Source organism: Podarcis vaucheri, assembly GCF_965113315.1.
Source record: "Podarcis vaucheri genome assembly, chromosome: 5".
NCBI classification, from domain to species: domain Eukaryota; kingdom Metazoa; phylum Chordata; class Lepidosauria; order Squamata; family Lacertidae; genus Podarcis; species Podarcis vaucheri.
The window spans coordinates 44,729,190-44,751,676 of NC_138763.1; the positions used below are offsets into that span (position 1 = coordinate 44,729,190).

Here is a 22,487-nt window from a genome sequence, read left to right on the forward strand (position 1 = left end):
AGGATTCTTGCTATTAAGGCAGCATTTCAGAGGGTGCATAATTCTAACCTTACGGCTAAACTTCTTTGCACCCACTTTGGCTGTGCGATGCCAGAAGTAAACCCAGAGAACACATGTAAGACACCTTACTATATAAAGGAGCTATGCTAGCTAGTGCTTAGGTGCATTGAGCTTGGTCGATGGACATGGGTTTTTCTGCTGTTCAACAGGCACCCAGGTTTGGCAGCACTGCTGAAAGGTTGCATTGTCCTGCCATCTGGTTCCAGTATAAGCAATTGGGGGTTATAGTACTCTTCTTTTTAATTCCCTTGCCCACATTAGGGTTGAGGGAGCTTAGCATGCATTCTGGAAAGCCTTTGAGGAAGCTGTCATATATCCCATTGACATTCTCTTTCTTTTACTAGGGATGGTGCCATGGAAAATATGGAACTGTAAGTATCTTTTCATACCTCCTGTCTATGTTTGGTGTAGAGTTCAAAAGAAAGCCGCCCTAGATGTAGGAAATGACCATGCAATTTAAGTAACAGGAAGGAGGTCCAGTACTGGAGAAAGGTGCTAAACAAGACCATTTTGGGAAAGGAGCTCTGCCAATTCAAAGTATGAAGCTCTCTTGCTTTGGTGTTGGTGTCTGAGACAGAAGACATTTAATGCTCTGCAGGGTATGCTTTTGGTCTTCTTTGCGCTAAGCTGAGCTTTCTGTTGCATGCTGGCCCCAGCTGCACAGAGGCAGTCCCTGGGGTGCTGGTAAGAGGAAGTATGGCTGGCATTGTGCACAGAACCCACCAAATCCTATCTGGGCATGAACTGAATCTTAGCTGCAGGGAATGCTTTTACAGTGGGTGGGGGCTAGGAAAGTATTCATCCCCACTTCCACTACAGGCCAATAAGATTCATATAGACCAGAGAGATTTCTCCAAGTGTCAGTAGTTTTTTTAATAAAATCCTTATTAGAAACCCCTTTCCGCTTCATGCCCTGCTCAACCACCTAGCCTCAAGCTTACAGCGCTCTTTCTACTTTTCTCCCTTTGCAGATCAAGGCCACCACATATGTTCAAAATGCCCCGAGCAGAGCTGAGGAACTAGCAGTTACCTTACCAATTACCTTGCCACCTATCGTTCTTGAGCAACACTGAGGATGACACATGAATGTCTGCAGAACTGCTTTGCTTCTCTTCCCAATGCGGAGCATAAGGATCACCACTCAGAAGCAAATTCTCCCTGGCCAAGTTGGCTTATCCTGCGAATGACACCATTAGGGGTAGCTGCAAGACATGTTACACAAGAGCAGGCCTAGCTGTGTTCCCAATACATAGCCCCACGTGTGTGTGTGTGTGTGTTCTGTGTGTTTCTATCCTAAAGACTAGTCTCTGCACTATGACATTTCTGCAAAGCCACAATCCTCCCATTGGGACTGTAGCTCCTTATGCCACACTGTGGCAATGATAAGTATTCTGGAGAGCCTGCCTCTTCTTTGAACACCAGTGCCTTACACAGTTATATGCCATTGAATGATCCTGCTGGCTTGGGTTGATGGCTGACTGTGCTTGCTTTCTGTCCATAATAATGATGGTGGCTCCAGCGAATGCAATTAATCCACCCAAAAGCAGCAAAACTCTTTCCCTGTCCCCATCTCTATTTGGGGTTCAGGAATGCCGCCTGATGCAGCTGAATCCAGGATTTTGTGTGACACAGCTAAAATGACTGGTTGGGGAAGCGTTTTGGCAATTCAATTATGGGCATTACAAGAAGCATCATGCTGAGCAACATGACAATCCTCCCGCAAGGAAGTGGGAGCTGACTTGTGTTTTATTGGGACTACTTTTATTTTTTTAACCCTCTATGGTTTTCTACTGTGTGTTTAAATTTACAAAGCAAAATCGTGTGCTCTAAATCTCTTAATAATGAAGGTATAACTGAATTGTGTACAATGCATTGACAATGCACTCTTATTTAAAAATGCTAAATAGTGCCTTGCTGTCTCAGGGCAATTTCTATCTATCCTTTACAACAGGGGTGAGGATCTTGTGGCCTTCCAGATGTTGTCTGACTCCAGCTCCCATTAGCCCTAGCGATCATGGCAAATGATAAGGACTTATGGAAGCTGTAGTCCAGCAACATCTGGAGGGCCATTCTCCATTCCTGCTTAACAAGAATCCCAGCAACCAGCAAGTGATAGGTGGTCCCACCTTCTCCCCATCCCTACTCTAGACTGGAAAGAAAGGAGCAAGTACTGTATAGCAAAAGGAGGCTTAGCTAAAAAACAACAACCAAACAACGCATACTGTATGGTTCTGCTAATCCACATGTGCAGAAAGCACATGTTGCCTTAGGCCACTCGTCAGCAACCTGTCCTCCAGATGTTTCAGACGGTGATTTCCCAAGGCAGTACCATTGCTGAGGCCAATGGGAAATGCAGTCCTAAACATCTGAAAATCACCAAGTTAGCAAAGGCTGTTCTAAATTGGTGGCTAGAACACTTTTCCACATTTCATGTCGTCCCTTGCTATCTCAGGACATGCATTTGTATGTTCCTCTATTGTATGAACTTCTTCTACCCCCCTCCTTGATTTGCAGTCTTTGGCATTTTATATTTTCCCAAAACAATGAATTTATACAAATGCATCGTGCCAAAAAAAAGTAGGTCTCACTGCGGACCGAAAACTCTAGTAGAACTGGGAATGGTCTCAGCCTAACTTTCATGCCTTCAATCTAAACTGAGGGTGGAACTAAGGCGAACTTCTGTCTGTGGAAGGATTTTTCCTTGTGCAACAAGAGTGTTCTCCCACTAAATCTGTTTTAGGGGTTCCCCCAATCCTTGGGAGAAAATTTGGGGGGGGTGCAGGACATGCACGGGGGTAGGGGGGAAGTCCTGTTTGTGCAAGTGGAGACCGTTCTGCTTGTGAAATAATTTAGTTGAGCATTGCCCATGTGGTAGTAAAGCTTGTCTCTCTTTAATGGGTTACAAGCTTTCAATAAGAAATCCAAGAAGTAATCAGAAACAGCATGTGCCAGATTCCAAGATACATTGTACTACCTCCTTTAACAACCACCAGTGGGTTGTACATTCCACCAGAAATGCTGGTCTAAATGTACGTAGAATGTTTATTGCCAAGGTTAGGAGTCTAGGTAGGCTGTATGTTTTTAAAATTTGGTCTCTGTTATTGTAGTGATGTATTTTCCCAGGTGGAAAGAAGCCTCCCATGCACCCCATTCCTGTTTCTAATAAATTTCAGTTTGGATTCCTGCTGTGGGTAGATAAGCATTATTGACACGCTTGGCTTCTGATCCAGTGGCAGCTCCTTGAAAGTGGCGCGTTGCTCTTGCTGCATTTGGGCTGCTGTCTGAGAACTTAATCATAGCTGAGGTTGGACAAATTCCCTAGTTAATGAGAAGAGTTCTTTTCCTGATGATGCATTTTTATTCAGTATTTTTAAAGATTGGTACAGAATTACTGTATGAGATCCAGCTGCCTTTTCAGTATGTGTGTTATAGGGAGTCTGCAGCATTTTTGTTGCTAGGAAAATGAAATCTCCTCCGAATTGCTAGCATATCACTGGCTATACTTGCTATTAAGAACGATGTGGTTATGAGGTCACATCAGGCATATAGTGGCTATTTCCTACAGCATCACTGAGAAGAGCAGATAGTCCAAATGTCATTTTGTAAACTGTAGGAGGCACTGTATGCCCACTATAATTGATCAGTGAGGGAGGTTTCAAAGCCCTATTAAAGCTAATAAAAGCCAGCTTCTTATTGGCAGCTGTACCCTCCCTAAACAACACCTATTCTTTAGTACTGCCCTGTACCACCAAAATGCTATAACCCTTCCAACACCATTCTATTTAGTATCCATTTCAGTTTTGAGTCTTTTATAACCTCTCATATGGGTCTTCATCTACCTTAAAAACAAACTGGGGTGGCGGTTCCCAATTCATCAGTGCTATCCTTTAATTCCAATACCAAGGGGCGAGGTATTATGCTATTACTGCTGGATCAAGATATACCAGCACAGATGTTCAGCAGGATATTTTTAACCATCTGGGGAAAAGACTACATTGCAACAGAACTTACTTCCTGAAATGTTTTACAACCCTCTCAGAAAATGTGGTAGGTGAATTCTGAAGTGTAAGAAAAGCCTAGCTGGACAAATTTTTTAAATAAAAAATAAATGAGAGAGAGAGAGGAGGGTACACTACTGTGTAGCAGCCATACAGCTCGAGGGCTGACATTTGTGTACTGATTTGTAAGTGTGCAAATTCCTGGTAAGTGTTGTGTAGGGAGAAGAGGTGCCCAGGAGTCACAATCAAGACTTAAGATGGTTAGAAAGATATGCTGAAGCAGGTGGGGAACATCTGGCCTGGAGAGCAAAAGATTCCCATACATATGCTGCAGTCATGTAAAACACAAGGAACAAGTATGCCATAAGAAACGGGAAGCATTTATCACTGCAACATCACAGTCTGCAAAGTATCCCTAACTGTGCTCACTAGCATGGCAAAGCAGAGAACATATGAAAACTCACAAGAAGGTATAGTTAACCTTAGTGGGAAGTAATTCTATATTATTATGTGCAGGATGGGAAATATCTACCATACCGATTCTCTGTGGCATTTCCAAAGTGCAAAAACAGTGGCACTTCCAATTGCCAAGCTCTACAAGATTTCAAATGAAAATGAAAACGAAAGTCTGTTTGAGTGGTACTAGATAATCCAGGAATCATGCTGTAAAGCCACAGGATCAGAAGTGGGAAGTGATTAGCAATCTGGAGTGAAGTATCTACCCCCACTTTTCCTCCCTTGATCTTGCTGTAGTAATAAGCCGCTTGAATTAAATGCCACAACCCACCCATACCCAAAGTATGTGTGATACTACAGTTCTCTGTGTGAGTAAAAGCGCTCTTCTAGCATTTTCTATAATTATTGGATGATCCATTTGTCTTTTTATATCACTTCCGCGCATTCAGACTTTCCATTACTTTTTATAAGGTATAAGCCAGGGCTAAAGTATTGGAAAATTAAAGTGGTGGAAGAACTACTGTAGAGAAACGGCTCCGTGAGAAATAAGGGTCACAAAATCTAGTGCTGCCTTGTTGGACTGGAAGTTGCTCCTCCTGTGCCCACTGACTGGAAGTGATCCAAGAGTGGTATTCAACTGAACTTTACTCAGAAATTGATGAACATGAGTAAGCCAGAAATTTCAATGGGCCTACTCAACTTTGTTGAATACTGCCCTGCCTATTTTGTGACTCTCTTAAAATGAGCTAGTAGCTGCCGCTGCCAAGTACAGTATGAGACGGTCAGGAAGCTGAAGTCTGTCATTGGATCTTTACAAATACAAAGAGTGTGTAGAGAGGAGAGCAAATAACTACGAGGTCTTCTAATAGGTAACTCCTGCAAACACTGCTATTAAATATAATCTTGGGATTCTATTGCACTGGATTGGCTAGGGCTCTTTCAGTAGTGGAATACCACCACCCCAATCCATTGTATTCTGGTTTCCATCAAAGGAATAGATACAAAGCCAGGACATCCTTTAGGAAAAGGCACCCCTGGAAGCATAATAATCAGTATTACATGCTGCTGCTTATAAAATAAAGAAAAAATCCAGACCAAGGAGGCTGCTTGTTCTTTATGTATAAAGAGACATCACATGCTACTCCCCTCTTGTTATAAAATGAAATCCTATTTCAAGCTGGTTTGCAACCATTTACCTATTGCTTCTCCCTTCCCTCCTGCACTTGTGTAGCTCTTGTCAAATCTCTTTACATCTCCCCCCTTCACTTGAAGGGACACTTTTAACCTCTCCTTTGTTGGAGGCAACTGTGAGGGAATCTAAAAGGTAGACTATGACCCCCATAACTGCTTTCACAGAAGAAGCTGGGCAGCTGCCAGCACAGCTCTTGTGCTATGAATAAGCAGACAAAAGGTGCATTGATTGCTAGCAGAACAGCCTGCCCGCTGCAGCTTTCCTTCCCAGCAATGGTTTGCTTTTTAGTGGAGGGACTTTTTCTGGGTCAGGCTGCAATTTATCTGCTGGGATTGTTCCCCATTAACAAGTGAGGCCGAGCCTGAATCAACAGAAAAGGCACACACAGCTGGGTGCCCAACAATACATATGCCAGGTACTTCACAGCCACAGATGAGTCCTCTTCAAGGTTGTTTACCTTTTAATACTGCATACAGCACACAGGATTCAAAAACAAGAATCTCATTAAAAACAGAATAAACTTGCCAAGATTAGCATAAAAATTGTTTCTGCCAAGTTACTCAGGATGGGCAGGGCAAACACACCATACAAGGACCATTATGCGGGCAGTTTCTCTTAATCCTCTGCCTAAGAGGCCCCACTGGGCCATCAAAGGGAAGCTTGTGAATCCCAGCACTGTCAAAACCTTTAAAAAAATTTTTTTTTAGGTTTTGCAGAGAGGAGGAGGTTTGTGCAGTGCTTGGGAAAAGAAAGCCCACTCCTCTTTACAAGAACCCACACATTCCTCTTAAGTTTTCAGGTATGAAGGACAAGGTGATTTACTCTCGTCTTATCTTTATATATATATATTTAAAAAGGCTCCAGGCTGAGGAAGCGTATTATGGGTTCCCTGAAAGCCTGAAAAAAACTTGTAAACAGTATTGCTGATGTGGATTAAGTAGGTTTGGAACAAGTCCTCCATTTGTGCTGGTTTTGGAAGGCAACTCCCAGTAACACAATTATACCTCTGCATGTCAAGTATTGACAAACTGGTCACTGGTCAGTATTGGTATGGCTTTCCTCATTCTCTGACAGAAGGGGGCAAGATCCAAAGCTGCCCTTGTGTTCTGCTACTTATCCATTTCCCCAGCCCAGGAAAGGCTAATCTGCAGCACCAAAAAGACGTATTTGCTCTGCACAGGAAAAATCCAGATTGCTAAGGCGCTGCTGCAGCATCAGGCTTGGGCTGAGGCAGAATACATGTGATCTGCTTGGAATCCAGGCAGCTCAGTCTCAGGGCAGGGTCCTGTCTTACAAAGGGTCATAAGCCTACAGAAAATTACCCACCCAATTCAACAGGCGTAAAGAATCCAGACAACACTGTGAGTAATAAAGCCTTCCACACCCCATTTTTGGCTGGCAAACCCATCCATTGAGTTTGAAAATTGAACTGCATGGTGACTTGCTGCTTACACTCAATAAGCCACCTCTCTCCTTTGTACTATATTGGGGAACCTTTGCAATTAAAAAAAAAGTGATTTCAGCAATTTCATAAGGTTTAAAATGTTTTCTCCCACCTGCAAAAAGAAAAACCCACTCCTGTCTGGAAATGTTAAAATTTACTCTTCCTGCCCCATCTATGTAAGGCGGCTTCAGTGATGAAAGTCTCATTAGGTGAGAATATTCCTCATTCCCAATGGCAGTTATTCTTAGGCAGAATGAAGGAAATGCAAGACACTAACAAGCATTACTGTCTTGCTCCAAGTCCCCATTATTCTTCCTCTATAATAGAGATATATTTGATTTAAGCCTACAGACAGCGTGGGGTCCCAAACATGAGGCAAGGGTTACACTACTCTGCAAGTGTACAGGACATGCCCTACCCCTGGGAACTGCAGAGCTCCTTCTATTGACAACCTCCACTTTTCTTTTTTTATAAAAAGCAAAAGATAAAACCACTCTAGGGGACAAAGGTGTGCACACACATTTGCAGAGGGGCTTCCCCAGTTGCAGGTAAATAATGCATATTTAAACACATCAGAGGAGTGAGCTGTGGATTATCAGCCAGAGAAGCAGACAGAGGACATGCTTTCCGTCAGGGACTTTCCAAAATGCTGGTCTCAGGGGGAAGTAATACTGGTCAGTGAAACTTGGCAACATACAGGATGGCATATTTCCAGGAGCAATCCCTGCACTTTAAAAGGTAGCTACTAAAGCATATTGATGGAAGTTCAAGATGCGCATCCTTAAGGTAGTCAAAGCAAGGCAACTCCCCAGTGACACTAAGCTCGCATGCAAATCCGTCAGATGCATGTAGACTAGCATTTTACCAAAAGGCAGAGGAGGTTTAACAAAACCCAAGCCCACCAGCATCATTCACAAATGGAAGGGAACACACCAGCAGCAGTTCTTCAGCTAGTCTCAACTGTGTGAGCTCAATAGTTTAGCTCCTATGTGACTTTCTCTGCTCTTGTTTAAGGCACCAGAAACACCCAACCCTTGCTACAAGCTCTGCACTCTTCCAAAAAACCCATTGGCAATGCAATAAACTTTGGGATTTACCTCCCACTTTGGCAGAGGCAGCTTGCTGATGCAGGGCCTAAGTGGATACACAGGCTGAAGGCTCCTGACCCCACCAGGCCCTTTTGCCTGTTCCCACCTCTAAGCTTCATACCACCTCACGCAGTGAGTGGTGTGTGTGGTTCTGAAAGGGGGTTAACTCCTCCTGGGCAGCTGCCTTTGGGGTATCTTTCTTTTGCCTGGGTGGGGTTGGTGGTGGGAAAGTTGGACTCTGTAAGACAGCATAGATTTCATCCTGGCCAGGTGGGCCCTGGGCAAGTCTGTGCAACAGGGGCTTCAGCAGGCCAACAGTCAGCTGGGATGACCCACCTGGGAGAAAGGGAGGAGGATCAAGTTCTGTTGGGGGTAAGTATTGCTGAAGAACGCTCAGGATGTCAGAAGCGCTCAGATTTGTAGGGCAGAGTTCCCACAGCTTGTCCAAGTAAGGGTCCAGGTCCCTATGCTGGGAGCACTCTCTCAAAAGGATGGTGAAGATCTCTTTGTTCAGCAAAGGGCTTAGCATGGAGAACTTTTCTGCAGCCTCCATCACACGCTGCCATCTCCTATGCTGGATAAGGAGGTCCATGGCCTGCAGGATGGCTTTGGGCCGCTGGCTGCAGAGCAGGAGCTCAATCTCCATTTCCCCATCTGCCAGAGAGCCTCTGCTCCTCCTTGGCAGCACAGCCAGTGCCCTTTTGTATAGGGGAACAGCACCCTCGGGGCCCTCCTTGTTGCCGTAAGTCCAAGAGGCACCCAGGTACTCTTGGGACAGCCCCACAAACTGAGGCAGCCACTTAGGCTTGAACTGGTGCAGCAAGAGACAGATGAGTTCAAAAAGTGGAACCATCCCATTTAGAGGCCCCTCCTCTTGCTTGCTGAGGCCGGGCACTGATCCCCCCAGGATTTTCTTCCACACATCTGGAGTAGCTCTGGCTACCAGTACTCCATCCCCATTCTGTTGCAGCTGCAGGTGGTTTTGGATGGCCTTCCAAGAGGCCCCAGGGAAGGAACTGAAGATGGCATTCAGGTAGGCCAGGTTCTCCTTGTTCAAGTCCAAGTGTAGAAGACGACCGAGCTCCTGCTCCACCAGCGCCTCACCATAGCTCTCCACCTCACTTTCCGAGGCCCCAACCACACACAATTTAAGGAATTCCAGCTTTTGGTAGCTCTGCAGTTCCAGCTGCATTGTGCCCAGCAGTTTGGCGTAAGGCTCTGGGAGGGCCCTGGGACGTTTATCCTTGGAAGCAAGGCTATAGCACAGGATGGAGGAGAGTGCAATGGGAGCCTGGAACATGTCTCCCTTTTTCAGTTTCTCTACGGTGAGCTGAGAGCTGCTGAGGCTCCGCCGCTGATAGTATTTGCAGGCCTCTTCAAAAACCATCTCCACCAGGGTGGGCTCTTCTCTGTCGGTACCAGAGAAGTCAAGGCTGTAGATGCCATTTGGACCCAGGAGCTGCACTTCCTCCTCCTCGGCATGGAAGTCCAAAAAAAGAACTTCCTCCGTGCTCAGGACTTTCTTTTCTATCAACTGCCTGCTGCCCAAGTCCACAAGATAAAGAGCCCCTCCAAAGAAGCAGGCAAGGGTGTCCCCAAAAACCTTCAGCTGGACCTGCTCCCCTGGGGCAAAGGCACTTCCCCCAAAGTCAAAGATGGGTCTCCACACTCCGTCGGGCTGCACCAGCTCCACAGCTCCTGCCGTGCTAACCAGGAGGAGCCCCCTGCGACCAGAGAGCGCACAGCTATGGATAAACAAAGGGTCCATGTTTGCCAAGAGTCCCACACAGCCCAAGAGCAGCTTCTTGAAGTCCACTTCACTGCCTGGAAGCAAAGCCTTAGAACAAATGCAGCCTTTGGATGGAGCAGCAATGATGATGTCAGCATTTTCGGGACGCCAGATGAGGACAAACTTGGCTACGCCCTGGAAGGTGGCTGGAGTGGGCAGCAGGAAAACACCAGAGGGTGAGGCGAGCACTCGGTACACAGGGCTGTTGTGCAAGACAATCCTTAAGGGGCTCAGCTGGGCTCCCTGCTCCCCGATCTGAAGGCGTCTAGTGCAAATGCAGTACCTGAAGGCTCTCCTCTCGGGCGTCAGCTGGGCGTCCAAGGGGGGCCTCTCCTCACACCACACCAGCTGGGCCCCCCAGCTGCAGATGGAGACAACCCGGGCACGAGCTCCATGGCACAGCTCCAGGCTCTGCAGCAAGTGCCACCCCACTGCGGGCACAAATCGCCAGAGTTCAGTCTTGCCGTGCTCCCAGATGATCGTCAGCACCCAAGAGACAGCTGTCCCGGGGCTTTCCAGGAAAAGCAGCCCCACCACGGGCGGCTGAGGAGGCTGCCAACTCCTCTCCAGGTCAGCCCCGTCGGCGCCCAGGCGCTGGAAGGCCACAACCCGAGCCTGCGAGGCCGGCTGGTTCCACAACAGAAGCAGATGCTGCCTGTCCGGGCTGGCTAAGAGGCGGCTGGGAGCCTCGCCCGGGCGGCCCTGCTCCAGCAGCTCTCGCAGGCAGCGGCCGCGGACAAAGTCGCTCCAGTCCGAGACCTGCCGCAGCTTCATCTCGGGGCGTCCGCCGCGGCTGCCGACCACATGGGGAAGGAGCTCAGCGGGACGAGCCGCGGCGGGGCGAAGCTGGCGGCGCCTCACCAACGCGCCCTGCCTCTTCGAGCCGGGAGCCTCGCCCGGTCTCCCCGCCGACTCTGGCGCCACTATATCCCCCCTCGACGCCCTTCTTGCTCTCGCCGGGCACTTCCACGTCCTCGAGGAGGGCCCCGCTGCTTGCCTCTGGCGCCTCCCGAGTCCCCTTAACTCTAGTCCGCCAGCTCCTGCGCGCCCTGCTCCTCCGCAGCGGTCAGGTCCTGGCACTCCCGGGCTCCGCCCCTCGTCCTCCTCCCGCTGCCTCGCTTCTTCCCCTTTTCCTCCCTTCTTCGCGCGCTCTCGAGAGTTGACAGCGGCTCTCCGTTAGGCGCCCCGGGGTCCGCCCCAAGGAGGCCGAGCGCCGCGCCGAGTGCAGGCAGGTCGACCCGGGCGTTTCTCCAGCGAAGCTCTGGGCGCGCGGGCAGCGAGAACCTCGGCGCCTCTCCCCGTCCAGGTCCGAAAGCAACAGCGCCCCGCACAATTACTGCAATCACGAGGCCTCTCGTTTCCGGGCGCAGTCGCTTCCGCGGCCGGGCCTCGGCGGCAGAGCCCGAGCTGCCTCCGGCTCTCTTACTTCCGTCCCTGCCCGATGAGGTTAAAAATCTCACCGCCCCGACTGAGCTGCGGCTCCGGAGTGCAGAAGCAGGCAGAGGAGAGCAGGAGCCCTGACGGGTCTGCTTTACAGCTCCGCCCTGCGTTAAAGAGACACGTCATTATCATCAATAGTTTTCACTTGTATAGCGCTTCATATTTCTACGGAATCTCTAAGCGGTTTAAGTTTTAGAGGCAGGTCCCAGAGTATTTACTACGAAGGGTGAGAGGACTCAGCAGGCCTTTGGCCCCTCAAAATTACCCGCTTTGCATTACCTGCAATGCATGTTTACTCCAGTGTAAGTCCCATGGTGCTCAGCGGCGTTTACTTCGTATAACACTGCAATTTACCGTGGAAGTAAATCACAAGCCAGTGGTTTTTAGCACTGTGTTAACATAGGATTGTTGAAAGCAGCAGAACGCTTCGTTGGGGTTTTCCGACAGGAGACCAGTCATTGGCTTTATTGAACAGTGCAGTCATAGTCCCCCTGCTTGAGTGGGCCTCACAGGAAAGCGGCCTTAGGGTAAAGATGGCAGCCTAAACTTGTAGTAACATGGTGTGCAGTCCACAAACAATTACGTTCATGGCCTGAAGTACACAAAAAGCAGCTTCCTAGCCTCGAGAATAAGCCCTACTGAAATAAACTGAATTTTCTTCCAATAGGATCAGGCTGCTTTCTTAAACTCATTTATAAAACCCCCACCAAAGTTTACTTCAAAAAGGGGTTCAGTCCTGTGCACCCTTTCTAGTACCACTGTAGAACTTATGCTTGAGTAGAGGTGCATAGGATTGGGGTGCATATCTGTCTTGCCTCAGAGAATACAGTGGTACCTCAGGTTAAGTACTTAATTCGTTCCGAAGGTCCATACTTAACCTGAAACTGTTCTTAACCTGAAGCACCACTTTGGTTAATGGGATCTCCTGCTGCCGCCAGAGCACGATTTCTGTTCTCATCCTGAAGCAAAGTTCTTAACCTGAAGCACTTTTTCTGGGTTAGCAGAGTCTGTAACCTGAAGCGTATGTAACCCGAGGTACTACTGTATTGTACTCCTGCAACCTTAGTTTTACCTGCATAGGAGTAGTGGGGAATAGGAAGGATTGGGCCCAGCTTGGTGGCTTGCCATAGGCATCAAGTTGGCCACTATGAAAACAGGATGCTGGACTAGATCAGCTATTGGCCTGATCCAGCAGGCTGTTCTTATGTTCTTAAGGATGGTGTGTCTGAACTATACAAATGTGTGTGCAGGCAGCAACGCTTCTCAGACGAGGTTTCTTGCTTTGCCAAGAGTGGGGCACATTTCCCGTCTTTGTATTTATTTCTTCTTCAGAAGCAAACAAGCAGAGGCAGGAAAAAGTCTGGAATGACAAACACGCCCAGACTATCTGCAGAGCAGGAACAGCCTCCTGTGGCAAATTTGTGCAAATCTGCTGACTACAAGCGAGCGGACCAAACGTCAACAGTTTGTTCTTATCTAACAGTGTGTATGCGCAGCAGTACATGAAGAGCTCACATTTACAGGACGACAAACTAGCTGATTGATTTGATCTGATTTAATTGCATGGATTAATTTGCAGCTAGGGTTTCTTCACGCTTATGCTGTGTGAGTGTGTAAAAGCACATGGAGGATCCCTCCTGCCTCGTGGTGGTAACTGCTTCTTTTACACAGGCTACTTCAAGGTCTTAGGAACGGGGATCAACTGATTAGGGATCTTGGAGGCAGATTATGTGGATCCTTTCACTAGTACATGAGTTTTCCATAAGAAGGGTTTAAGATCCCCGTACGCAGGATACTGCAGCCCTGTAGTACGATTCTTTGACTCTGGAGTAAGCCGCAATATGTTTAACAGAGCTTCCCCCAGGTAAAAAAGCGTGTAGGATGTAAATACAGTGGATCGGGCTGTGAAAATTACATCTGCTTCCGTACTTTCTAATCCTGGGGTAGATTACAAAATAACTGGCTGCGGGAAGCCAGTTCTGCTGAAGGTTTCCTTTCCCCCATATATGCCCGTGTAAGGCCGGCTCGGCTATGCCGTTCGATTTTCATCCGCACTCAACTCGCACTAGTACCCAGCAGAAGCCGTCCTCCGCAAGGTGGTTGGAGGTGGGACCGGGCAGATAAAGGACGGCGCGCCTGCGTAGTAGGGAGGGGGCGGGGCGAAGTCTGACTCGGTGGCGCATGCGCGCCGAGAGGCGGTCGCCCCGCTCAGGTAACGGGGGCTATTTCGCTCCCTTCTTTTTAGGGTCCGGCCTCCGTTGCGCCCCGCGCTGTGTAGTTAGGCTGCGCCCTTTGAGGATAGGGAGGGAGCGGCCAGGGTGCGAAGTTGGGGTGGCGGTGGGAGAGGACCTGGCGGCATTGCCTGGGGTCGGGTGGCAAAACATGACTGGGAGGGAGGCGTGTTGGGGTGCAGAGGGGGACTTTTGAGGAGGCTGCCTGTGGGGCGCTCTTGGGGGCGTGTTTAGGGAGAAGGGGGCCTGAGCGCACCTGTTTTTCTGTGTACGTGGGATAGGGGGGCGTACCTGGGATGGGAAGAGGAGAGCCCCGTTTACAGTGGAGGTGAGTTGGGGTGGGGCAGGGTGGGGCGGGAGGAAGTAGGTAGGTGCCGCTGCTCAGGAGGCAGTTTTATGCATTTCCTGCTCTAGTCATCTCCCCCCACTCCTCTTTTCTGTTGTTAAGTGCTTTCCCCTTCCTGCACCCCTGTTGCAGTAGTATGGAAGAGGGAAGAGCTCTCATTTGGGGGCAGGTGAAGTGTCTTGTTCTGCTGTTGCCCACACGCTTAAGCTTCCACGTGGTTCCCTGCCCTCATAATTGGGACCAGTGTGCTCTTTCTTCTCTTGTTTCCACATATTTTGATAAAAGATTGGCTTCCCTGCCCCAAATCTTGTTTCTGTATGGGGTCCATTCTTCATAGATCACGTAATACAGAGTCGATTCCCAGCTGTTGGAGATGACTAAATTAATATTCTTCAAGGGTGGATTCCCTTCTTTTCTTAGCCTTCCAGGGTACAGTGAAGACTGTTAATCAGTTCGTAGGAGTTGGCTCCTATGTTTATAGCTTATACCATCACAGTGCATGTATGCACTTTGTTATGTGTTCACAGGAAAGCTGAGTGATTATAGCAGCTGCGTGCACAAGAAAGTGTACACATGCATTACAATACATATGTGTTGTCCACTTTCTTTGATGATCTATGTATGCGTTAATTCCCACACAGAAGTAGCTCCATGTTGGGATTTTGTAATGTCTGAAGCAGCTCCAAGTGTGCTTGCACAAGTTAATAAAATCAAACAACTTCTCAGAAGTATTACAATCTCCATGTGCCAGTTGTATTCATTTTAAAATATACCTGTGTTTTGATTTCTTCTGTCTATAGTTTTTTGGGGGGTTACACATAACCAAGTGAGAGAACCTAAAATTGAAATGGTGAACACTTGCTTAACAGCAAGGTATATGTTTTTCAAATGACTTATAAAATACATTATGCATTTCCCCATTTCATAAAGCAAACGAGTAAAAGAGTAAAGTAAAAGAGAAGCTGCAGAACTTAAAACCACAGTTGATGTGGTATTCATGATGACCCTTGTCTTTATGCATGAAAGCAGCCATAAGGGAAATGGGAAAATGCACATGGGGTTGCAGCTAGGTAACTATGGCTTCCCTCCTCCAGCAGGCCATTCCCTTTCTATACACACACACCATTTCTGCCCCCCCCAACAATATTCTGTGGTTACTGAGAATTTTCTGCCATTATTGGCATTTTTAGTTTTTAAATTGTTTTATATCTGCAACCCTTGGAGTTCCATTGAATGAACTGATTCTCCTCTCATATTTCTCTGTGGTCTTGTTACTTTTCCTGGCACTCCCCACTTGATTTTTCTTTTCTTGGCATTTCCCTCTTGATTTCACTATTAGTAATTTCATCATCATCTTGTGCCTCCACTTGATGCAACCTCTTATATCCCATCATAATGAGTATCTGTTCACATAATCCCAACACTGTGCTTTGAAAGTGTATTAGCATTTATTCAAAGGTAACAGATTCCATGGTTTACATTTTGTGGTAGCTCTGACACAGATCAGAAGATTTCCTCATGGTTTTTATTTCTGTAACAACTTCTCATTGAAACTTTGTTTAAATAATTAACATTTGTACATAATGACAGGGAGCTGAAGTTGTAAGAGTATAGTTAACTTAAAAGACAATCTGCATTCATGCCTAAGTAGGAATTTGGACCCATACGTCTCTAGTTCAAGAGGTAACATTGCCCACCAGCTCACATTCCAATAGCAAAATTTGATTAGAGGTTTGTGTCCCAGTGTTGATGGTTAGTTTATTATAATTGAGATTGATTGGCCTGGAGAATGGTCTGAAAGTACCTGACACACTTTTGCTGCAAGTATGAAGCAGAATTGGCTCTATCAGGAAAGAGTGGACAGACTACAGACTTGGCAAATATACTTTGTTCTTTATTAGAGTCCCAAGATCTATTAACCAGAGCAGGGGGGAGCAAAAGACATATAGTTATAATTAAAGAAGAGGGTGCCTCTGAGTTAATTCTGAGCCCAGGAATTGGTTTTCAGTACCATAACTGAATTAAGCTCACAACCCTTTCACAGAAAAGTGCATTCCTGGTTAGCGTTCTTCATTTCTGCAGCCTAATTTACGTGTGAAAAGTCATCTTGTTGCTATTTTTAAACAACTGGGAGTCAAGAATGCTTGCTGATTTATTGCAAATGGTCTAGAGATCTATCAGTAGATTCCAGTCTACACTCTTCCCACCCCTGCTATAATGGGTGGATTCTTGGGAATCCTTTTATCTGTCCAGAGGCTCTGATGTAGAGGGACATCTTATATTATGCTTCTAAATATCATAAATAAAACTTCATATTTGTGGCAGATATGTCTAACCCTTAATGGGTTACCGTCCGTTTGTCTGCCGTTCTCTAGAAGTAGTTGTGGTTGGTTATGCCAACAGTGTCTATTTTATTTTTCCTTCTCTAATTCTTCTCCTTTCTCATTTTGCTTCTGTATTTTCCCTCTCTGTGTTAGTAAGACCAGTCGGTTGGGTGTTTTTGTGGTGCAGGGATCTGAAACACGTGAGCTAAAGTTGCTGGGCAGTGAATCAAGTCATTGTCAGGCAGGTTTTAACCTGAGAGTCGGAACATGGCAGGACAGCAGGGGTTCTTGCATTGCAAACTTGATCTTATTGTATTCTTTTCTACCTTTCTCTTTGTATTACAGAAGTAGTAGCTGCTTCACATGGGGACTTCTTAGACACTGAGCTGTACAAAAGATCAAAATTGTAAGTGCTGATTCTAAGGAAGGTACTTGTATCACACCTGTAACTAACTTCAGTCAGATGCTTTGCTTTCTCCGGATAAGAAGTTTGAAATTCAAAACTGGCTACTTTATTACTTCAGCTGTAGGTTTCAGGATAATAAAATAATGTTACCCCCCCCCCCCCACTGGCTGTGGAGTGTGTTTACAACTTAATATGAGGCAGTTGGCGTCTGTATTGCTCTCACACGTGGTTTCCTTAGTTCCAATTAGTTCTAGGTGTGCAAATGTATTCCTGGATGTGGGGTCGCAAGAGGCTTAATTTAAAGGCACTGAGGCCATTCTGAGGTTATTGTGGGCTTAATTTTGTTCCCTTGTAGATCAGTTTTAAACTCTGGCAGTAGAAAGAAATGAGCTTGCCTCTGAATATCATTTTCCGGGAATGGGAGAGTGCTGTTGCAGGCTACTGTGAGACCAGAATGGTGGACGAGATAAGCTCAGCAGAGTTCTTCTTACGTAGCTTCAGTCATTGGATGAGACTGCAAGTTATGATGGGGAAACATTGCACTGTAAAATATTATGTTTAGAACAGAAAATTCTATTTCTAGAAATATCTCATTTTCAACATATAATTGTATGGTGCCATAGAGTATTTCCTGATTTTAATGTAATCTCTGTGAAAGTCAATGTTTAATCTCACTTCTTCTTTTTTAGTCTTTCTGCATAATATGAGATAAGGAGAAATTAATGTATCTGGCAGCAGCTGTGTATGTAGCTGCTCTGTGTCATGCCCTGTTGCTCTGTTGCCTCTTTTCTTCTCTGCCTGTTACAGCAGGCCGAAGGGGCTGGAGAAAGCAGAGGGGTGGTGATGCAGGAACACAGCAGCTGCGTACTCTGACATTGCTTCAGTGGGTTTCAGTCTGTGGTGGCAGACATTACTTTGGGTCTGGCCTCTGGCTGTCGACGGTGACTAGAGAGAGAAGTCAGAGAGGTTCACAACCAGTGCATAACAATATCCTTCTCCTGTTTGTTGGTAGCATTTAGGGCATTATTTGAAAACCGGAATCTGTCTGACTATAATTTTCCCTGCCCTGTCCCACCCTTGGGTATTGCATACTACCCGGTCAAGCTTTTAAAAAAGTTGCTCTGGATTGGGATGCTGGAGGAATGCTATAACCAATTCCACCTATTGATCTCTCTTGCTCAGCCCCTTGGTGGACCCTCAGATGTTGAAGACTTTGGGGATGCATTTCAGTCTGCTAGAATTATGATGCTGTGTTTGTTTGGAAACATGGTAATAGCTCTGTTGAAATAAGCAGCTGCTTTTCTAAAACTGAAGAAGAATGAAGGTCTGTGCCAGTGATTTCTGTAGATCACGAGACCAAAAAAGCCTTTGAAGTTTTAGAATGAGAGGGTATTGTACTTTTTGTTAACAGCTTTCCACATGTTACTTTGGATTCTCTAACGTAGGCAGCTATAAGATAGAAGAGACAGTCTTAATTGTTGCCTCTAGCAATTTCCCATATGCATGTGTACTCTGTCTAGTTTAGGACAGCCTGTGTCCCAGTTCTAGCCTTGTTGAAAGCGTGAACTTATCTGCATGATTGTGTTACCTGTCTGTAGCTTCTTTGCTCTCACTTTACAAAGGGATGTAGAATATTTTGCTTTCCTGGGCACCCAACACAAGAACTGAAATCTGTTACTTCTGACTAGGTGTACAAGGATGCTCTTTAACCGCATGAAAGTATGGCTTGTTGTTTTAGTAGTGGTGACATGGTGTGATTAGTTGTATTCCCGGTAGACTACTCGCAGTATATGGACATAAGTGTGTCCTATTGATCTTGCTCCGACTTTATGATTTTTGTTGCAAAAATCTTTGAGTCTGACAAACAGAATGTTGTGCTACTGGTATCACCTTCCTACAACTTTCTGGGTTGTATTCAACCAACTTGTATTCAGAGTAGACCCCTTGAAATTAGTGACCATGGCTAACTTAGGTCCATTAACTTCAATGCATCTACTCGGAATAAAAGTTAATTGAATACAACACAGAAAATTACAAGAAGGCGATGCCAGTAGTGCATTGCACTACCTGCTAGAGATTGGCATTGTGTTCCAAAGGTAACAATGGTGAATGTTTCTGCACCTGCCCCTTTAGACCAGACAAATGTGTGGAAGAAATGTCCTGCTATATGACCTGCTTCATATGCCTGATGTTTGCAGAGGATAAATCTCTGTGTGGTAGGCCGAAGATAATATATGTCAGTCACTGGAAATGCTCATGAAGGAGAAAGTTGTGGTATTTTCTCTCTATTGTAAGCAGTTGAAATGAGGAGCTCTTTAGGCGTTGCAGATGTGCTACCATGTTTGTGCTGCTCTGTGCATTATTTATTGTGCCTAAATGGAACTGCCATATGCCCCAGCTTCTGCTTTACCTCTATAAGTCTATGTCAGCACAGATGCTAGTTGCTTTAAATCCAGTAATCCTAGTATTGGGGTGGGGGCTGGTAGTTTACCCCAGGAAAGGAGACTTTTGCAAAGTGTATGTAGGCTATGGGATTGTAGGGCAGTGTGACACTTTCTTTGTGACTTCTTGCTCACAAGAGGAAAGCAAACTTTTCAATAATGGTAGAGAATAGTTGTTGAATAGAAAATACAGTGGTGCCTCGCAAGACGAAATTAATCCGTTCAGCGAGTCTCTTCCTCTTGCGGTTTTTTCGTCTTGCGAAGCGCGGCTATTAGCGGCTTAGCGGCTATTAACGGCTTAGCGGCTATTAACGGCTTAGCGGCTTTAAGAAAAAGGAAACAAACTTGCAAGAACTCGCAAGACGTTTCGTCTTACGAAGCAAGCCCATAGGGAAATTCGTCTTGCGGAACGACTTAAAAAACGGAAAACCCTTTCGTCTAGCGAGTTTTTTGTCTTGCGAGGCATTCGTCTTGCGGGGCACCACTGTATTCCTTTGGGCCAATTCCTATGTTAAACAAAGGTGTGCTTATCATCATTTGTACATGTTTAGAATTTCAGTCAATGCTAATTGCCTGGAGCATGTATCTACATAATATATTTCTAAATGTGTATCTGTGGCTTGTGTGCACTGCATTTTTATATTAACAGGTACAGATTTTTGTGTGTATAAGATTGGTGTGAAGTTGTGTTGCAGGATTCCTAATTTAGCAGGACTTTCTGATACAACTATAGTGCTCAGTAGACCAATTTCTACTTTCTTAGGTGCTAAATTTATGCTTCCTGCTTGGGGTTTCCTGTTTGGGACTCTGGCTTAGCCAGATATTTGTTGGATTACTTTTGACAAGACTTTCTCTCCAGTTCCTCACCTTTTTTAAATGAATCTGTAATCTTCCATGCTCCACACTTTCGCTTTCTGTCCAGAATACCTGATGTGAAATGATTCCTGCAGCAGGTATAAGAAGAAAACCATTGCATATAAAAAACCATGTGCAAATCTATTTTGTATTATGCACATTTGGACAAATGTACACTTGCATTTTATTAAACTTATTTTTTGTACATTTTTCTCCTATGTAGAAAAAATATGTGTGAAGCAGCCCAGAGGAAATTAAGATGGTTGTAATGTAGTTAATAGCTATAAAGTGCCTTGTAAGCTCTACATTTTTTTTAAAGCAGAGCATAACCTGGAAACGTGTGAATGTTGTGGAAATTAATCTTGAGAGAGCTTCTCTGAAATGTGGCATGTCTCTCTATCCATAGATTGTAAGCCATGGCGCAAGCTGAGAAGAAAGGCGGATTGCTCCGGAAATCTTCAGCTAGTAAGAAACCCTTGAAAGAGAAGGTTGTGCTAATGTATGATGAGATCTTTACGGTAAGGATTGGACTTTGCTCTCCTCATTGTGGCATTTTGTTCAGCTGCAGGATACATTTTACTATGCTGAAGTAGTCCCATTGGGAAGTGTAAGGCAGGTTGGACTGGAGCTGTGCCTTATTGCATTATCTCTGGTTTCCTCTCTTAGTTTAGTATTAGTAGTATCTAGTATTAAGAATGAGAAGGGGAATGCAGTGAATCCTGCCTCTGGGTATGCTTTTACTTTGCTGCTTTGAGGCGAGTATATCTATACAGCAGGAGATTTCCTCATTTAGAATTACCTCTGCAGGCTCTACCATTGATAAACTGCGGAAGAATATATGGTGTGTCTCAGGGCCCATTTCTGCATGCTGTTTCCTGTTTTCCTGGTTATAATATTGCTATAAGGACATCCATATTTGTATCCACAGTGGCCATTATAACAGGAATTACATTCTCTTTCAGACAGAGGATCCCAGTAAATGCAGTCCTCGGTTTTGGGAGGAGCTCTTCCTCATGAAGGTAATATAGCAAAGATCAAAAACACCCACTGTCTTCTAATCATCTCTTCATGTTTACTCATCTACGTAGCAATTTTCCACCTTTAGCCATGTCCTCAGTGACTCCATGAATTGGCTTTTCCCTTTTCCCTTTGTCTTGACAGGTGAACTTGGAGTACCTGGAAGGGAAACTGGAGTCTCTAGATGGCGAAGAGCTGATGAAGATAAAAGATAATATTAACTGTTTGTTCCAGCGCTGCATCCGGGCTTTGGGAGAAGAACATCCTATCAGAGTGGTCAATGCATTACAGGTGCTGTGCTGTACATTTTGTGTCTCCAGTGGAGCTAAACCCAGGAACAGGCAGCTAATGACAGTTGTATCAGTGTTGATGAAGGAAAGAGTCCACTTCCCATTAAGATTGACTAAGATACATGTCAGTTCAGTGTGCTAGACCAAAAATCCCCTCTGTTAGCATTTATATAATAATAAAATGGTTTCTCTTCTTTGCTACTTTGTTGGCAGTCAGGAGAGTAATTGAGACTGAATCTATGTAAGCATATTTCAAGTTCCAAAACAGGCAAGCATACTAAAAATGCAGCCTGCATGGAGATGGAATATGAATCTGCTGTGTTATACTAAATCAAAATAAACATCTTCCCAAAATACAGCTGTCTAGGGCATATAATAATAGGCTCCTGGTGCACCGAAAGCTTTCTCACAGGTCTAGTGTTTTTCTCTTTCCGACACAGACACTGTGTGCACTGATCCGTGGAGTTCATCAGAAGAACAAATCCACATCTGGCTTTGACATCATCAACATGTTAATGGGTTTTGACAAGGCTGAGCTGTGTATGAAGGTGAGGGCTAGCTAGAGTGCAATAAAAGAAAGTGCTGCAGGTGAGGGTTAGGGAGACTGCAATAAGAGGCAATGGTGTGCTTGTGGAAGAGACATGTTAATCCATTGTTAAATATATTGGTTACAGTGTCTCCCATAGTATTAAAAGGTCTTGTCCAAGGTATGGACAGTCTCATGTCAAATATAGTTGATATCTGCATGCAACCGCATGCGTTGCTTATATTTCTGCTAGCTTTCTTTGTCCTCTTGAGTACTGGTAACAGAGAAGAAACAATGGCATATAGTGCTTTTTGCAGAATTGATGTGTTGACTTTTAGACACTGTATAAATATCTATAATGAGGCTGTGATTTGCAACTAGAGGGCAAAAATAGAAATCCTTTAAAATGCTTCATAACTAAATGTATCACAGCTGGGTTTTCTTTTGTGTGGGGGGAATTAGCTCCATAAGGAAGCAAGGCTAATTACAGTATAATAGCACCTTGCTTGAGAATTACAGCATAATCAGATCAGTGCAAGGAAGCCCCACTCAAGGATCCTTCATGCAAGCACTGGCACTTCACT

General features: G+C 45.5%; 3 protein-coding genes across 12 annotated transcripts in view; 2 read left to right on the forward strand and 1 right to left on the reverse strand.

Moving 5' to 3' along the window:
• The window catches only part of LOC309532772 (prominin-1-A-like), a 35,084-nt gene extending 31,840 nt beyond the window's left edge, over window positions 1–3,244 (forward strand). For all 4 annotated transcript variants that reach the window (XM_082223432.1, XM_082223435.1, XM_082223434.1 and 1 more), the window contains exons 24-25: window positions 405–431; window positions 1,032–3,244. In XM_082223432.1, coding sequence (XP_082079558.1) covers window positions 405–431; window positions 1,032–1,083 — 79 coding nt within the window. In that variant the 3' untranslated portion in view covers window positions 1,084–3,244. The remainder of the gene's footprint in view (window positions 1–404; window positions 432–1,031) is intronic.
• A 2,366-nt stretch (window positions 3,245–5,610) lies between these two features.
• Window positions 5,611–12,106, reverse strand: HPS6 (HPS6 biogenesis of lysosomal organelles complex 2 subunit 3). The gene has a single exon (XM_082223431.1). The coding sequence runs from the start codon at window positions 10,799–10,801 to the stop codon at window positions 8,354–8,356; it is 2,448 nt and encodes an 815-aa protein (XP_082079557.1). The 5' UTR covers window positions 10,802–12,106; the 3' UTR covers window positions 5,611–8,353.
• A 693-nt stretch (window positions 12,107–12,799) lies between these two features.
• Window positions 12,800–22,487, forward strand: part of ARMH3 (armadillo like helical domain containing 3) — a 126,774-nt gene continuing 117,086 nt past the window's right edge. The window contains exons 1-6 of one of the 7 annotated variants that reach the window (XM_082223437.1): window positions 12,800–12,949; window positions 16,714–16,774; window positions 20,477–20,588; window positions 21,033–21,089; window positions 21,232–21,378; window positions 21,818–21,925. In XM_082223437.1, the coding sequence (XP_082079563.1) occupies window positions 20,487–20,588; window positions 21,033–21,089; window positions 21,232–21,378; window positions 21,818–21,925 (414 nt within the window). In that variant the 5' untranslated portion in view covers window positions 12,800–12,949; window positions 16,714–16,774; window positions 20,477–20,486. Of the gene's footprint in view, window positions 12,950–13,625; window positions 13,680–14,007; window positions 14,027–15,973; window positions 16,827–20,476; window positions 20,589–21,032; window positions 21,090–21,231; window positions 21,379–21,817; window positions 21,926–22,487 lie in introns of those variants that run through there. The other 6 variants (XM_082223441.1, XM_082223436.1, XM_082223438.1 and 3 more) reach the window with 6 other exon arrangements.

Coding starts and splice junctions, on each gene's coding strand:
- HPS6 (XM_082223431.1), bottom strand. CDS start 10,801: ATGAAGCTGCGGCAGGTCTCGGACTGGAGCGACTTTGTCCGCGGCCGC.